Source organism: Lepeophtheirus salmonis, chromosome 3, assembly GCF_016086655.4.
Source record: "Lepeophtheirus salmonis chromosome 3, UVic_Lsal_1.4, whole genome shotgun sequence".
Lineage (NCBI taxonomy): Eukaryota > Metazoa > Arthropoda > Copepoda > Siphonostomatoida > Caligidae > Lepeophtheirus > Lepeophtheirus salmonis.
The window spans coordinates 14,203,915-14,222,346 of record NC_052133.2 but is presented as its reverse complement, the minus strand read 5'-3'; the positions used below and the strand labels follow the sequence as shown (position 1 = coordinate 14,222,346).

The 18,432-nt window shown below is 29.0% G+C and overlaps 2 protein-coding genes across 2 annotated transcripts; one reads left to right on the top strand and one right to left on the bottom strand.

Annotated features, from left to right (window-relative positions):
- Positions 1-1,668: 1,668 nt before the first annotated feature.
- Positions 1,669-3,131, bottom strand: LOC121115403 (venom allergen 5). The gene is made up of 6 exons (XM_040709619.2): positions 2,929-3,131; positions 2,710-2,868; positions 2,507-2,656; positions 2,289-2,440; positions 1,916-2,228; positions 1,669-1,859 (listed from the first exon to the last, which is right to left on the bottom strand). The coding sequence occupies exons 1-6, from the start codon at positions 3,100-3,102 to the stop codon at positions 1,746-1,748; spliced, it is 1,062 nt and encodes a 353-aa protein (XP_040565553.2). The 5' UTR covers positions 3,103-3,131; the 3' UTR covers positions 1,669-1,745.
- Positions 3,132-16,118: 12,987 nt separating this feature from the next.
- LOC121114100 (venom allergen 5) lies at positions 16,119-17,553 on the top strand. Its single transcript, XM_040707954.2, has 6 exons — positions 16,119-16,310; positions 16,365-16,499; positions 16,559-16,708; positions 16,771-16,922; positions 16,985-17,297; positions 17,356-17,553. Exons 1-6 carry the CDS (start codon positions 16,131-16,133, stop codon positions 17,467-17,469), a joined length of 1,044 nt encoding a protein of 347 aa, XP_040563888.1. The 5' UTR covers positions 16,119-16,130; the 3' UTR covers positions 17,470-17,553.
- The last annotated feature ends 879 nt before the right edge of the window (positions 17,554-18,432 follow it).

Here is an 18,432-nt window from a genome sequence, read left to right as displayed (position 1 = left end):
AACAGAATGCAAAGTTGAAATATAACAGATCAATGACAAAAATAATCAGAATTTGGAATTTCAAACATTCATGATTTTGTCAGGAAAATGAGGCTTACCTCCTATTCAATACTTTTTATATGACATAGTTATTTGTATTGTTGACCCAGCGCGAAAACATACTAACTGAGAATACATAAAAGTTGATTTTACTAATTTTTTGGTGGTAATCATAACTGGATGTTTTGATTATACATGTTTTTGCCAAAAGTAAATATTTTCCACATTTCAGAAGCTAAAATATGCTAACTGCAACGTACTATCAATCTATATTATAAATTGTGACTTAAACAATACTATCTGCAATACATTGTTGCATTCCTTCTGAAAAGTTGTGACTATTTTACACCTACTATTAGGGTGCAGTAGTGTGTAATCCATAATATAAGCTTTTTACGCATATAATTATAAAAATATCTTACTTTTAATAGCTACATATACTAGTATATAACAACATTTTTAGTAAATTGTATCACCTTTTACTTTAATCAAATAGTTATATGTCCTTAAAATCAAATCTTTATTACACAATCCAACACAGATTTCATTTAATTTAGATTAATTTAATATATTTTTCTTGCAAATATGGTAAGTGCATTTTATATATTTTGTAATTATAACAAGTATAAACTTTAAAAAAAAAATTAGAGTCTAGTAACTCAATGATGATAGCAAAAGTTTAATAATTAAGTTTTGTGAAGATATAGTCAATCAAATATTGACAGTTCAAGCTTTTTTTTTAGATAGTATGTTTTTGCGCTGGGTCAACAATAAATGTTATTTACATTTTAGAACTGTTTTTTACACCATTAGATTTGTTTCAAAATCTTATTATCCTTACCAAATTTGTATAACTTTTATATTTTCTTTTTCAAAAAAAGAATGAAATTATTTTATATGTTTATATTTCCAGCTTACAAAATATATTAATTATTTCCAAATCAGAGAATATGTACTATAAGAAACAAAAAAAGAGAAAAAACGTAACCTGTCTTTTGAAGTCATTCCTCATTTTTTACTGCAAGATTAAAATAATGATTTATAGTAAAGTAAAAATATAAAACCTCACCGTGAAATCAATAATATTTTAAAGTTGTTTATTGAAAATTTTGGGTTTCGAGCAATGTGACACACCCCCTTTCAATCCAAAAGCGAACATATTTCGGATATTTTTTAACTCTCAATCTCAATTTAATATGGAATGTCCTTTTTTTAGAAATATATATCGTTAATGATCAAAATTTTTGTTAAATGTTTGTACAAAAATGTAATTTGATACTTTCAATAAATAAAAAGCACGATCAAAATAACACTTAATTATGACGCTGGAAAAAAATTCTTATAGTATGTTCTGTGAGGGAAAAATAGAATTAAAATTGACGGTACTAATACGAAGATAGGTCCAATCATTTACACAAACAGATACACTAAAGACCACATGGATAATGCAATTAAATATTTAACGGTATTTCTAAAATTTTCAAAAAAGTATTTGGTTTCAAATGTTATGGGTTGATGATTTTAGTCTCGTGGAATTATATTTTTGGGACTGTTTGTTTTATTTATTCATTCATTTTTGTTGGCGATGTCATGATTGTGAATAATAAGGATGTAATATTGAAGAACAAATTCATAAATTTAAATGTATTTAAAAAAATAAATAATAAAGAGTACATTTATTATTGTATCGAACTTCCAAACATAAGTTAATTGCAGAGGCCATCTCTGTGCCCGTTTGGACAATCTGATCCTGGCTTCCCAATTTTATACACTGCCTCACCAAACAAATTTCCTCCTACACCATAGTTACACACCAACATCTACAAGGTAAGAAAAATTATTTAGAAATGATTAAGCAGAGAAGTGAACCACACACCTTTTTATAGGGATATAAAGGCATTGTATCATCATAGTACATAATGAATCCACATCCCACTCGTGTAGTGGCTGCCCAAACCAGTGCTGTGTAATGTCCAACTTGTCCAGTTGCTCCCTCAGAACTATATTTTTCAACGTTTTTTGAAGGAAAATCTTTGACTTCATTATACCATCCCTGAATCATTGTTTCATAATATCTTGATGAGGTCTTGACTGAGTTCCATGAAGAGGCTATATTTTGTCCGACCCAAACATCAAATTGTGGTGTTAATCGATTATTATCATGACCTCGCTGACATTGTAAAGTCCACCTGATGAGGATGTGGGATGTTACAAATATATTAAAGTTATTCATTAGAAATTGAATCTACATTTGTGCACTTTTTGCGAGATCACTGTCCCATTTCAATCTGTTCATGTTTGCTGCTGAAGGCTGGGGTCCACCAATCCCTTTCTTTTCATTTCCTAATGCTACATTGGATCTCAAATCATTATGTTTATCGACAATGCGTTGTTTATCTTCCTAGAGTCAAATGAAGCTATTTTATGTTTTTGTAAAGTATTTTTTATATAATATATATGATTGCACCTCAGAAGTTATGTCATACGTACAAATCTTGCTGCTGCATGTTTGTTTATCCTCTCCGCAATATTTACAGAGTGTATTCCTGTGAGTAACTCCACTTTTAAAAAATGTCAAAGGACAGAATGCTTGTTTTAATCCAGAACATTCTCCAAACTAATAAATATAGGACTAATTTTAAAGTGAAAGGATATGTCAATTCGTTATACGTTCTCAACAGTTGAGCTGTCACATTTTAGATTGTCACTACCATTATCACTTCCACCCTGGCCAACGGTACCACCATTGCTACCATCATTCCCTCCACCTCCGGAGCCTCCATTTGTACATTTACAAGGTCTCAAATTACCTATTGAGATCATACAATACTGGAAAAATAAATCCCATTTGGTAATTAAAAAACAATTAAAAATTTTGATTGAACTTACTTTTCCTCCATTGTAATCAAAACATGAAGACTTCCAACCGAAATAATTAAAATATTCAGCAGCTCCAGGATCATTCTTTGTCAAGCATCGATTCCCAGACAATGTTTGGCATTCACTGAAGGCTTCTTTAATGCAAACGATAAAACATACTGTGAAGTAAATTCCTCTCAACATTGTTAATCATTGAAATGATTTTAGTTTAAGTTAAACATTGCTCGGTATTTATATGATAAATTGATTCATTGAGCTTTTAAACACAGGTGTTTGCTTTTTTTTTAAATAGCTTTTTTTAGTATTTCGAATTTGACATTTTATTACGTTTTAATTCAGTTTCCAAATATTTTTTTGTTTTGTTATTATAGACATAAAAAAGTATGGTCAATTAAGTAAAATATGCTAAATTTAAAAAACTGATATATTTTAGAAAAATTATCGTCTGATGAAATATAATAATACTCCGTTTTGTTTGAATTGGGCTAGTTTGGGGTTTGGTTATATTACAATTTCATATTTCAAAATTTGGTATTAACATGTGAAATATAAAAGAAAGATATATTACGTACTACAAGATAAAGTTATAACCATTATACTAAGACAAATAAAAATTTGAGTTCTAGACATGCTTTTAACTGAAAAAAATTTATTGTCTAAGATATCATTTTTCAATCAGTGAGTGAACTCCTATGTCTCTAAAAGTTAGGTTTTAATGAAAATTAGAATCAGTCGAAGGGGGATACGTGTAACTTGATCATACATCTCGTAATGTCCTCGAATTCGGATGCCAAGAGAGACGAGGGTATGCAAATTGATAAGAGTAAAACCACTTAGTCTTATGTATAAGAAAGAAGAGCCAACTCAAGATCGAAACATTGAAGAGATCAATTTAGGGAGAGTATACAGATAAAAGATTTCAAATATTACAAATAATTACTGAATTTTAATTAAGTTAGAAATAATATGATATTAATTATTATAATTTATTAAAGAGTATGACATAATTATTTAATATTTTAATCGTTAACATTATTATGATAATAATAGTATTCTAACACCTCACCCCCGCCCCCCTTATACACAATGCATATTTCTTTGATATGTCTTTTTTAATTATATAAGCTATAATATGATATAACTATTTTGCATAGATTTATTAAACATATCTTTTAATTGTCTTAATGATAAAAAATAACACTGAGTATGAATGATCAAATTCTCAAATTACAATTATCCCAGATATTTTGAAAACTGATACATTTGAGAAAATCCATAATCTGTTTTGGTTTCAACATTCAAAAATATATTCAATCCTTGGCTCTAATTTATACAATCAAATTTTGACCCTGCAAATTTTATTCTGTGTTATCCGTCAAATAAATTGAAAAACTTTATTACTTTTTTTTTATGTCACATTGAATTTTATTACCGAATTTGTTATAATATATAATATTTCACAATACAATAGAGTGGAAAAGTTTCCAAAAAGAGAACATGCAGTAAAAGCTCAGAACTCGGCATTAACTCATTCCAGAAGGCACACCAAAATCGATGTAGTTCTTAATAAATTTTCCAATTTCAAAATGATTGAAAAACAAATAATTAGTTCTCAATGATCAATTTTTTAATTTAACGTTGCTTCAATTCTTATTTGTTACCTCTGTTTCTTTTTAGTTATATTTCTCTTGGGACCCATATTTTTTCCTTTGTTTAACTCTATGCATAAAACGACAAAATAGTAATAGATTTTGTGTCATATTCCTTTTTTTAAATATGTATAGTAATACAACTTTATCTTTAAAAAAGTTATGATTAAATAGAACATTTGTTTTTATCTACAGATAGACTAAATTATCATTCTACTTCATACTTCGAGTGGAGTATAAACTTTATTTTATTTTCAAAGGTTGTGTAATATTTTTGTGAGCTCAGTGGAACAGTTTTCTTGCTATTCTCTAAATATGTCGACTACGTGAAAGGAAGTCAAGTTTAAGGGGTCTACTTAATAAAATTGAATATTTTTTTTTCCGACTGAGGGCATATTAGTATTAGTACGCCTGAATTTTGATTATTTTAAAATAAATACTAAGAAAATAATTTTTTTTAAATATATTTTATAGGTATTTTGGTAGAGTTTTGTTAATTAACTTTTACAAAAAAAAAATTCAGATCATAGTAACAGAAGGGATATTTTTTGTTTTATTACTCACAAGTTTGTTTATATTTCTAAAGGCACATCTAAAATATTATTTTCTATGTGACTCATATTATTTTGCATCTGTTTAATCATATTCCTTACGTAATCCAGTTGAAGTCAAATAAATATTTTATTTAATTTGTTAGATGATAAGTTGATAAATGAATTTAAAAATGTGAAAAATATATTTTTATAATTTAACAAAAAAGATATTTCTTAGCTATTTTAGATATAGTAGTCTTTAGAGAACATATGGTACGTAAAAGTATAAGTAAAAATGTATATCCGATTATGTGAACTAATATAAAAAAAATACATTCATATTATCTATGTATAACTGAGGCTTAGGTTTTGGGTATTTTTTATGGAACGGGGCATACACGGTTAATTAAACTTCGTATTTGGGTCGAACTAAGTATTTTCAATCCTTGTGGATATATAACATTAATAACAAAGAACCTTCAGAAGAGTAGAATTATGCTTTAATATATATAAGTAATGTCTCTAACATTAACATATGCGCCATTGACCTTACTTTTAAATGCAATAAAAGTAAAAATTTCCCTGATTTGTTGCCATATTTATATGTCATCCTCCCCAAATTTTGGAACTAATTTTGGCCAGCCTGGGGATGAGTAATGTTGTGTCAGACTTATTTAGTATTGAAGACTGCAGTATCGTCCAGTTCAGTCCTAAAAACTTATAATGTTCAGTCCTTGATGAAATCACTCTGCTTTATTTTGTCTATTTTTAATCAGTGGGAGTACTGACTGTCCAATGTAGCGTAAGTCTTAAGGATCGGTTTCCAAGGCTGATAGGGCCGGTTTTAAGTCTTGACTAAAACAAATAAATAAGGACTGACACTATAAAAATGATAAGTGAAACGAAAGAATACAAACAATTTATATGGGACTTGATCGTAACCATTTTCAAGAAATATGACGACGTAAAAAAACAAACATTTTTTCTCAGTCATCACTCTTGTACATGGTAAAGTGGACATAGTCAAGATTTACAGGGGATTTAAGCCATTAATGGAGATGATATTTCAATTAAACAAGATATCTTTCTTAAACATTAAGATAATTGAATGAAATTTTCAGGAATTAAAGAGTAAAGTATTGTGCAAAAGTTGTTAATTTTAAGTAGCTGCAATTAAAAAAAATGATAAGATAAAGTACTTTCATATTGTACAGTAATAATGATTGAAGGTGCCAATGTCGGTTTAAAATTGATGTACAAGGTACTACATAATTTAATTAATACACGTCCATTGTTTTCTTTATTTGACCCATAATATCTTATCTGTAAATTTTATGGCTATCTTTAGATGACTTTTTTCCAGAAAATGGTGCAACTAAACGGAGCGACGTATAGAAAAAAAAAATTATTTGCTTAAGATTAATAATTTATCCATGTCAAATGTTCTACGAAAAAATTGATTCCCGCCATTTGACTATTGACTTTCAGCAATTCTATGGCGATCCCTAAAATTCTTTTAGACCACAGATCACGCATGCTGCAAGTTTGTTTGTTTTTTGCACCGTAGGTCGGGATTTTGTATATACCTTAACAAAGTGCCCCAAACATTTCTTTGGTCCAAAGTAGCACTTTCTTATACAAAAGTTTGGAATAGTCCTATGTTTTTAGCTTCTTCTTCCCCTCCACAAAAATGGGAGGGCAAATTCCACAACACCGAAGACCATGATTCCGGCTCGATTTTCTGTTCTAAAGACATGTCTTACTGAAGCTGAAACATTGTCTGCTCCTTTTTGTGGGATGTAACAGCTGTTTTGCGTATTTGCAGTGGCTTCAACGGTGAATAATTTTCTTGGCCTTGAAAACATTAAATATATTCTATGCTTTTTCGAACCATCTCAGCTCTCTCTGTACATAAATACAAGTTATTATTTTCTTCCTTTTTGATTTTCGAACAATGTTTTTCTAGATTGAAAATAGATAAGATCAACCTTGTACATGGTCACTATAACTACTTTTTGGGGGAAATAAGCATTGCAATACTCTTTAATGTTGGGTTAATGGTTAGAATAAATTTCAGTGAAAAAATGGGTTCCCCTCCCCTATTCCACCAGCCCACACAATTTTTGGGGTAAAGTGGATGTGTAGAGATGCGATTATTAATTGAATATAAATGACTTTATTCATTATTAATAAACATCCGAGATAGGGACGTGTAACTAAATTTACTGGGGTGCCCCTCACCGTGTCAGGAGGTGAATGGGATAACTTCAAAAGAAGAAAATTTTTAATGAATGTATAATTCGAAAAATAAATAAATATTGCAATTGTAGTGTATTGGGTGATTTTGATCAACGTAACTTTCCCAAAAACCACATTTACAAATTTATAAATAACACATAGCGGAACAAATTACTTTTCAATCCCCAAAAATTATCTTTCATTTCAACTTGATTTTATACCAAACTTTAATTGGCTTATATTTTAGAACAGCAATTGCATTCTTATTTTCTAAATTCATCCTAAATTTTTGGGAGCCGATACTAATATTAAAATTAATTACATTTGTTTATTTTATTAATTAACACTCTTTAAGTTTAAATTATGCACCAACCTTCCCTACATATTTTTTTTTCTGAAACTCTTATTTTTATTCTTTAGGGCAGATCATATGGAGATAGAATTGACCTTCAACATTAATACGTCCTTAAATAAATACGGTATAAGTATTGTAATTTAACAATAAACAAACTTTTGAACAAATATGCATTACTAACAAAAACTATATCAATATTTAAGTTTTTAAAACATCACTCCAAAAAACAATTATGAATCATAGAAATAGACTATATTCATATTGTTAATATTATCCTATTAGCTCAATTTTGAAACATCTTAACTATGGATCCTATGTCCAATATGCTAATAAATGCCCCATTTACTTTGCAGGTCTGTATACTTAGATATTCCCTTCTCAACAATGAAATACTTTTGTTTTTAGTTTAGTAAAATATAAAGCCTTTTCAGATTGTTAACTAGAAAAAGTAACACCTTAAATAAACTGATTCAGAGCAAGTGATTTTATTTTTCATACTATACACTTTCAATGTCATGCCAATGCTTTTAGTTTCTTTCTTTTGCTGGTGTAAAAATGAGGTATTTTAATGTCTCTAATGCGTTTTGAGAAAACAAATATTTCATTTCATTAAAAATAACAAATTCAATATCCTTTTTCCTTTTACTATATATAAAAACTAGCCTCGAAGGTTGTTATTAAATTCCACTGTTTATTATCAAGAACACAGTATAATAATTTTTATCCAATGAGCTGTAATTTTATCTGGAGGAGTACAAGCTCCAATCATCCAACCTGTTATAGTGCCAAACATCAATTTTGATAATAAATTTCACTTGGTGAACTCAAATGCACTTTGTACAATTATAAAGCAATGTTATTTTTTTTGCGAATTATAATTTAATATCAACATCATGTGGTACTTTAAGCAGCTCTTTTACCTTGGAATAATATTTGATTTTTTAAAGAAATGTTTTTAAGTAAAAAATTATGGATTGACATTATGTAAACAGCTCAAAATAAAAGTAGATATATTCTAAAGGGTTTTAAAAAGTAAACTTTTTTAAAACTTTATCAAACAAATAATTTAAAATGATGAATGTGCCTTTCAAAATAAAGTGTAAATTTAATGTTTTGGGTTTGTACAAGATTAAAAGGTAAGATTAATTCAAATCAAATAACATGAAACATTATATCCGCCATTGATCTTTGAATAATAATGTAATTAATTCATAACGATGATTTTGTATTCATATGTTAGTTGACGAGCAAAAATGGATAAAAAACTTCATACAGACTGAATCAACTATTCATATCCTTAGTTCATGATTTTCGAAGGATCAAAAGAATCTAATTTAAGTAATTACAAAGTATCATCAATTTCATTGCTATTTTATTAACTATGAATACACATTTTCATAGATATGAAAACATTAGGCCATTAAAGAAATGATATAGAGTTCTTGGCACTTAAGATGTAATTCAACTAAAAATATTTTGAAGTTGTCCTTCCCAGTCCCCGAAATTAAAGAAGTCAATATGATAAAGTCTCTAAGCTCATATATATTTCATTTACATAAAAAAGTTTATTTGTCTTCTTATTGAAGCAAAAATCTACATTTCTCTTTTTATTTGATTACTTTATTTAAAAAATGGTTTTGATAAAACTGCCAATTTTTATTTAGATCATTCACAAATTTAATTTTTAACAAAAAAAATTGATTTAGTTAATTAATTCCTCAAAATTGTTCAGATATCTTGAAATTATGAATTTTAGATCTTATTTTTTTTTTGTACTACTGTAGTCCTCACCAAGTTTTTTTGTTTGTTTTTTTGATTTTTTGTTGCATTGTATTTATATTTGAATTTTATCTGAAACACTACAATAATATAAGCTGTAATTTTGTATGTAATAATGCCTCTTTTTATCTCATACTCGAAGATTAAGGGTCTATCTACAACCAATTTAGTCTAATAAATAATAACTCAAGTTTTCTAAGCTACGTTCGTAATAAAATATGACATTAATACACAATTAGTTAATGTACACTATTTGAATTGGTATTGAACGATGACCATTATTTTTATATATGAATTGACTAAGTCGCTACTATATAAACCTTTGTTTTTACAAATGCATTACTAAAGCGTTCTAACTTTTAATTATATTAAGGTATACACCTAGCTCAAAAATAAAGCTGAATTTGGATCAAAATTAATTTCATCCTGTTTCCTAAAAAAATTACTTTCAATTTAAATTAATAGTTAGAACCGAAACAATTCATTGTAGCTATTGATTTTAATATGATACACGAATCCTTTTTAAATTAATTACCTTTTTTATATTCTATAATAATACTTAATTAGTTATTAGTTGTTTTATACGTGCAAGATAAAATTCGACTTCATGAGCTTAATGTAGATTTAAAAAAGCCTTAGTTTACTATTGGGATTATAGATGACTTAAAAATATATTAATTAAATATCCAATTAAAGCACTTTACGCATCAATTGTCTAATCATATCTTAGATTCATTCTATCCAATATCAAGAAGATATATTTTATTATTTACTTATTCCATTTTGTTGGATGCGGTAAATGATCAAATGTATTTTAAATATTCAATAATGAATCAGTATAGATGCATAAAATAAATGTATATAAAAATATGATTATAATAATTATTATCATTTCATTTTTTTTCAAAGAACAATAAAAAACTTTTGTAATATAATTTATAACTTTTGAGAAAAATTAATGTATTATATTGTACTTTTTATAAGATTATTATTTTTCTAGAATTAATCAAAAATAAAGCAAAAATGTACATGATTCGTAAACTTTATCCTCACAATAAATATAATATATTCCCCAATTTAAAAAAAAATGATACATGTAGCAAGTTGTTATATTGGACTTAAAATATTGATGCAGATTTTTGAGATTCGTTGCTCCTTGGTGGATAAATGATCTTCCAAATTTATTATAGAAACCGTTTCAATGTTGTAGCAACAATTTAAATCATGTACATACAAAGCATAAAGTAGGTGTTCTAGTCTAAAGTAGCACTTCAATTATATTATTTTTTGATATAGTTATTTAACTTTTTGTATTAGCATTGACTACTTAAGTCTGTGGGTTGTACAAATGTACAAATATTAAAATGTATATTTTAGTTTTATCTTTATATTATTAGGAACTTTTCCTTAAAATTAATTAAAGGTGATTAAATTTTTGAAAGAATCCATATTTTATAGGTCTTTTAAAAAAAACGTCACATATACATAAAAAAAAAGGTTTTCATTGAAGATGCACAAGTTTAAAAAAAAAAGGCTGTAAATAAATGCCAACGTTTGACCTCAAACGTTATTTGATTAAACATAAATAGCTAAAAAAGACCTCTTTTATTTTATAGAAAAGTGTAAGTATTATTTATTTTAGTGTTCTTTTGCTGGCGTGACTGGATGCCCCGTCATATCCAAAGTTGGTTAATGTGTAGTGTAGGTAGATAGCTCTGGATCTTGATATATTTGTTGAACATTTAACCAAAAAACGCGAACTGCCATAATTTTTTGCTAATGTGTTTTGTTTTGAAATAAATAAGAAATTGGTGTTTTTCGATATTCTGCTTCTCCGTCAGGATTAAAAAAAAAATTTGGCGGTAATCGAATGTTGCTCAATATATTGATTCGTTTACTTTAATTTTTTTATTATAGATCTATATTCAAATTATACAAACATATATATTGAAAGTATACTATAATATAATATTAATTGCTACGAGAAATTGCGTTACGTTAAAATAAAACAGTATTTTATCCTAAAATTAGACCTTCTAGGCAAACTTACATCTAAAAAAAACATTTTAGTAACATGAGCACAAAAACCAATACAAAATATTTCAAAACATAATAGTTAATACATTGGTATCACTCGATAAAAACGTGCATACCGTACGAACAATATATTTTTAAACTTGACATGTATCTGACAGTTTTTATTTGACAATGTATATAGTATGATCCTAGGAATTACCACAAATCCTTGTTGATAAAAAAAATAGCATATCAACCTACAGAGGACAAAACTAATCAGATCAACAATGCCGATTCTACCGATATATGTACTTACTTATTTACAAATGTACAATATTAAGGAAAAATTTAAATTCTAATTTTATTTTTCAAAATAGTAAATTAATATAAGGAAGTGAGGATCATAGTATTGACTAACCTAGCTTTTACACCTACGACTCCTACTTGTAGGCCCCTCGGATAAAATTATTGTTATTTTAACATATAATCAGTGCAATAATAATATACCTGAATAATACAACTCATATCCATACATTGAAAATGAAAGTCTATTTAGTAGTGCAGGCAAAATATATGAGGCAACTAAGAATCAATCGACTCTTGAGCACGGAGAAGAACTTACTTTTTTAAAATTTTAACGTCAAATTACTCACAACTAACTATCATTAATTCATTTATGTCTTTTCTTTTTCAAGCCCAAATTAGTAAAAAGTTAAACATTTTAATAAGTCAATCATTTTGGTATTTGTTTATATTATTTCTTAATAAATAATCTAAATAAGAAATTGGTTATAAAGATGGTTTTGGAATGTGTGAAACCCCTGTATTATCTCCCTCCAGTTATTAAGCATCGACGAATGGACATTTTTTTTTGTTTAATTATATAGAAAAAACTTGTAGAACAAATACTAAGTGTTACGTTCGTTTTTCATGAGCAAACTGACATATAGTTAAAAAGGTATTGTAAATATCTGCATCTGTTCTAATGTTAATATTTGCCCCTTTTCACAACAAATTTTTATTTTTTATTTTAGAGTTAGTAATATATTAAACAATATTGTTACTGAACGAAATGAGTCGTCCCTAAATTAAATAGTTTACGATGACAAACGATCTTCTTAAACAGCTGTTACGCTTATAAAACAAAATAATTTATCTACTAAAAAAATATTAAGGTTAATAAATAATCAATTGCATTATGCCAAAAAAGCATAAACTATACAAACAATATAAAATGAGAGTGGTTTTAAAACTATGTGACAGGGATCTGATATGGAGAATGAGCCTTTCTTAGTGATACGTGGCTGCAAACCCGTGAATACGAGGGAAAGGGTTACTCTCTCTTCCCTTTCTAATTTTTTTTTTGGTTAAATTTGTAATACTTTTTAATCGTTGACAAACTCTAAAAAATCCAAAAAACAAAATAAAAGGACAGAAAAACTGGGTTTTCAATTTACATATAATTTATTATGATATAATTATAATCTTAAAGATAGGATAATTTTAAAACTCAATAACACACCAATTAAGACTTCAAAATTTGATTTGTTTTCCCCTTCTACAGAGAACCCAAAGTATTTTCATTTAGCTTACGTAAAATTCAAAACGTTCAAGTTCATTATCATGTTGCAAGAATGAAAAAGTTGCTAAACTCTTGGCCTCCCGAATCACTAGATTAGAATCTATCTGTGTATAGTATCTGGTGACAAGTAAAGTCCAAGGTTTTCAGAATCCAACATCCAAATATTGAGTGATTAACTTAGTAGTAGGCGGTTATTTTAGAGATACCGGGCCGTGCAAAATTATTTACCGATGATGTAAATATACTTTTTAAGAGGATTTGTCGCAACCAATCTGATTGTTTCGTATTTTTACTGTTAAAATAAACAAAAATTCCTTCGTGTGAGAGCGTAACAACTTCCCCACGTGAGACCATGTCCAATCAGATAACAAAGAGGATCAAAATCGCAGCCCTCCTCCGAGCGGGAGTGCCTCATAACAACATTAAGGAACAGGTTGGGGCCTCGTTGAAGACAATTTACAACGTTTCCAAGCGCTTGGAGGCTGGGGATGATCTCAAGCATTCCCCTGGGGCTGGCAGGAAGCCCACTGTTTCAACAAGGCAAGTAAAGGCAGTGTTCAAGAGGACTTCCACCAGGTCCATTGCCGACATGGCCAGAAAGATGGGAACGTGGAGATCAATTGTTTCAAGGGAATTGAAAAGGGCTGGAGGAAAGTCCCTGAGGCGTACTGAACGCCTTCTGCTAACTGAACGTCAGCGAGAAGTCAGACTTGAGCGTGCCAAGAAAATCTTGAATGATATCAAGAGCTCATCTGGACGCATCATCATTTTTCAGATGAGAAAACTTTTACGGTCGATCCTGTTTTCAACAGGAAAAATGACCGTGTTGTGAGCTTTGGAGATGTGCAAAATAAGAACTGCTATGTGGCAACAACAAATCACTCTGCTTCGGTGATGATGTTGGGTCTCGTGGCCTCCAACGGGAAGGCCATGAAACCGGTATGGTTCCATGGATCAAATCCATAGTCGGTAGCTCTCTTTGGGTTTTTTAACAAGATGGAGCACCCGCCCACGCTTCCAAGAAAGCTCAGGAGAGGCTCAAGGACAACATGAACTTTTGGCCTAAGGACTACTGGCCCCCTCAGAGCCCAGATCTGAACCCACTAGACTTCTCTATCTAGGCGCACGAGGACACCAAGGCCTGCAAAAAACGACACAAGAACATAAATGCCTTAAAGGCTGCTGTCAACAAGGCCTGGGCCTCCATGGACGTCGATTACATCCAGCAAGTCTGTGGCAACTTCAGACGTCGCCTGACCAGTGTCATTGAGCCCAATGGTGGCTACATTGATTAAATTTGATCACAAACTATTTTATTATTCTAAAAATGTATGAATAAATTGTTCCTCAAGTCATTCGAAATGTCATTATGTCCGCAATATGTTCTGAAAAAAAATCGGTAAATAATTCTGCACGGCCCGGTATGTACCTTTAGCAAATTCAGCTGCCGGCTTGAAGCCACCATTGTTATTTATGGTACTCATATTCAAGATTAATTATACTTTTTTTCAAATTTTTTGAGTATCATAATAATAAATTGTATTAATAAAATTATTTATGACATAAAACGGCCACAAAATTTTACATCAATTTTTAATTTATTATGTCAGTGACAAAATTTTGAATTACAGGATATAATTTTTGTTGATTTGATTGTATGTTATTACCCAAGGTGGAAAATAAGCTTTGATTCAATTTTATAGTTTAAATACATATATATATATTTAAAACCTTGCTAAACAACTCTGTTCAGCATGAAACAAAAATGATCCCCCGTATCTGCTGTTCTTTCTATATAAATTTTTATTTGAATATAAACTTCAAATTTTTTTACACAACTTTTGGGGGATGTTGCTTGATGAGTTTCTGAGATATTAATAAATTATGAAATTTATTAATTCTCAAGGGTTTAAAGAATGTTTTTTATCGTTTCTTACTATTTATATATATCAACATTAAATATAAGAATGGGGAGATGTAACAGGTCAGCTAGAAAGTTTGTAGGCTCACAATGTAAAATAAATTTATCTGGGTATTCGATTTGTTTAAATGAATTAAATTAGATATGGAGGCAATAAATTGATTACATCAGCCATACAATTTTTTGACACAATTTTTTTAGTACTATTTCTCTTTATTCTAAAAATGGGCCTCAGTTACGTCTATGACTCTGAATTTTTTAACTGGAAGAATTTTTTCAAGGTTTGCATACAGGATAAAATTACTGGGAGCAGATTAGGTGAATACATTGAATGTTGAAATATTCTACATCCTTATCCAGGAAAATTATATGTGATTTCTATCGTGGTAAATTGTTTTGATGAAATAACCATTTTTGTTCTTCAAATGGGTCCATTTTTTCGTAATTTCATCCAATATTGCTAAATATGGTTTTAACCGATCTAATAGTCTTCCTTAAGATAATTCGTTGTTTGACAATATTTTATTAATTGAAAGAATAGTATTTTTTCAAAAAATATTTAATGTTCTTATTTTTGATTATCAATTCACATACAAAAATAAAGAGGTAAAGAAATATTCAATTTCTTCACTATTTTTTTTATTGATCCATATTATTTGTTTACGATGAAGTATATGTTATTTTTTATACAACATGGTCTTTTTGAGAAGAATTCATTTATTAACAAAAAAAATATTTAAAATTTAATATTCATAGAACAAAAAAAAATATATTAAATTATGAATTCAAAGAAATACAAAACATTGAAAAAAAAGTATTTAATTTTTACTAAAACTTGTAGCTTTATATTTATATAAACAGTATTAATAGTAAAAAAAATATTCATAAATTTATCTATTTGAAAAAATAACAATGTCTTAAAAGATCCCAGATAAACAATTTAAAATTAACTAATAGTGAATCAGTATAATATTATATCTTGATGATGTAGAAAAAACACATTTGAAATGAATACATTTTCTAAAAGATGATTTGGAACACAACAAAGTTAAATAATTGATATACACACTTGTGTTTCTTTGGAAAAATACTATAAATATCGAGTAAATCATGCAACAGCTCCATTCAAGTAACAACAATGAGAAGTGAAATTTGGCAAATTATATTATTTGTTGCCGTTTGTGCCACCAAACAGGCAATTAGTGAATGTCTAACAACGTCTGGATTACGCTGTATGACCAAAGATGAGGATGGAGCTGCTTTATATTTCAACCATTTTAAATTTAAATCTACGTGTTTTAAATACAACGAACAAAGAGTAAGATTAATCAAATAGGTTTAACCTTTAAATCATTTTTTAATTATATTTTAGATGTGTATGATTACTCCTGGCAATCTTAGGCAATGTGAATGTACAAACAATTGTTGTAAGGAATCTGGAGGCTCTGGTGGTGGAGGTACCGGAACTGGTGACAAATTGAAGTGCGATAGTTCTATGGTTAAAGATGTGAGACAGATATAATTTGTATTTCTTATGATTTAACGTTACATTGAAGTGTTTTATAGTTTCAAGGATGTACAGATTTAAAGAAGACTTTTTGCAAATTTGAAAAGAAAATTGGCCAAATAATATATCCTAATACTCTTTGTAAATACTGCGGAGAGGACAAAAAACATTGCAAGAACAAGATTTGTACGTATGATATAACCTCTGAAGTATGTTTGCATCTGTTTAAAAATATATTATACCCATACATTTTAAATTAATTTAACTTTAGGAGGATAAAATGAGAATTATTACTGAGCATAACAAATTGAGATCCACTGTAGCATTGGGAAATGAAAAGAGAGGAGTTGGTGGAGCACAGCCTCCAGCTACAAATATGAACAGATTGAGCTGGGATAATGACCTAGCAGTTAGTGCTCAAATGTAGGTTACAGCTGATTCTAATGTCTTACTAATCATGATTTTTTCTATTTTTTTATCATCAGGTGGGCTTTACAATGTCGAACAGGGCATGATAAAAATAGAATAACGCCACAATATAACGAATGGGTTGGACAAAACATAGCCTCTGCATGGAGCTCAGCCAAGAGCTCATCAAGAGATTATGAATCCATGATTCAAGGATGGTATGACGAAGTCAAGGATTTCCCCCCTAAAAACATAGAAAAATATAATTCTGAAGGAGCAACAGGTGTCGTTGGACATTACACTCAACTTGCATGGGCAGCCACGACGAAAGTGGGATGTGGATTCATTATGTACTATGATGAAACACAGCCTCGATACCCCTATAAAAAGGTAAGTGGTCCACTTTTCTGATTTATTCTATAAAAACTTACTTTTTTCTTTGTTGTAGGTGTTAGTCTGTAACTATGGCGTTGGAGGAAATGTTTTAGGCACAAGAATGTATAAAATTGGAAGTCCAGGATCAGATTGTCAAAATGGGCAGAAAGATGGTCTTTGTTATTAATTTATGTTTGGAAATTAAATTAAATACATTTATGAATGTACTAATTGCGTTTTTTTAAATAAATAATTCTTCATATTTTTTAAATTATATTTTTTTATTTAGTTAAAGTCTCATATCACATATTTCCCACAAAGATATATCCTAATTTTTTAATCATTGGCAAAAAACATTATGTACAAAAAAAGAATAATCCATAATAATAGATACATCTATTGAGGATACATGTTTCAATATTATTAACATAATGACTTGTTATACATTAGTAAAATCGCCCAAAGGGATACTATAATCTATATTCAGGATGATTTGCCAAAATTTCACATTCATTTCATAAAAATATAAGATGATTAATGCACATACTTATACATATGTAGATTGTATATATATATATGTATGTAGATTATTTTCATTCTTTAGCAAATATGTTTTAATTATTTACTATCTGAATCATTGACTGGGTGATTCATTTGTAACTACAGTATGTCAAAAAATTGACGGTGGTATTAAAAATATCCGTTTTATAGAAGAAAAAAAAATTTGGGGTCGGAATAAAATGTAATACAATCATTAGCCAATATTGAATTAATGTTATAATTTTCGATGATTGCATCCTACATCAGTATAAAATGGCTCAGAAAAAACCACAGGATGTTAGTTGAAATTCAATATCTGAAACGGTGAGAAAGAACTTTTTGAAGACCAGGGCCAAGGCTGTTGGCATGATAAAGTGTGGAACAAGCCAGAGAGACGTTGCTCAAAGGTGTAGGCTCAGAGGCAATCCACAAGGAAACTTGCTGCAAGATTGACTTCAAAGGCCATTTAATATCCAAGTCACCTATCCACAACTACCTGACGCACTCTTTGAATGATTTGCCATACAAATCTCGTCTGCACTCCAAACTTTCAGAAAACCAAAGGTAAGCGCGGAATCAATTTTGTTGAGTGGAAACACTGGCATGAAGA

Excerpts from the sequence above, each read along its gene's own strand:
- LOC121115403 (XM_040709619.2), bottom strand. The coding sequence starts at position 3,102 with ATGTTGAGAGGAATTTACTTCACAGTATGTTTTATCGTTTGCATTAAA. Across the intron at positions 2,869-2,928 it reads TTGATTACAATGGAGGAAAA|TATTGTATGATCTCAATAGG; the intron begins GTAAGTTCAATC and ends TTATTTTTCCAG. Across the intron at positions 2,441-2,506 it reads CGTATGACATAACTTCTGAG|GAAGATAAACAACGCATTGT; the intron begins GTGCAATCATAT and ends ATTTGACTCTAG.
- LOC121114100 (XM_040707954.2), top strand. The coding sequence starts at position 16,131 with ATGAGAAGTGAAATTTGGCAAATTATATTATTTGTTGCCGTTTGTGCC. Across the intron at positions 16,709-16,770 it reads CGTATGATATAACCTCTGAA|GAGGATAAAATGAGAATTAT; the intron begins GTATGTTTGCAT and ends ATTTAACTTTAG. Across the intron at positions 16,923-16,984 it reads CTAGCAGTTAGTGCTCAAAT|GTGGGCTTTACAATGTCGAA; the intron begins GTAGGTTACAGC and ends TTTTATCATCAG.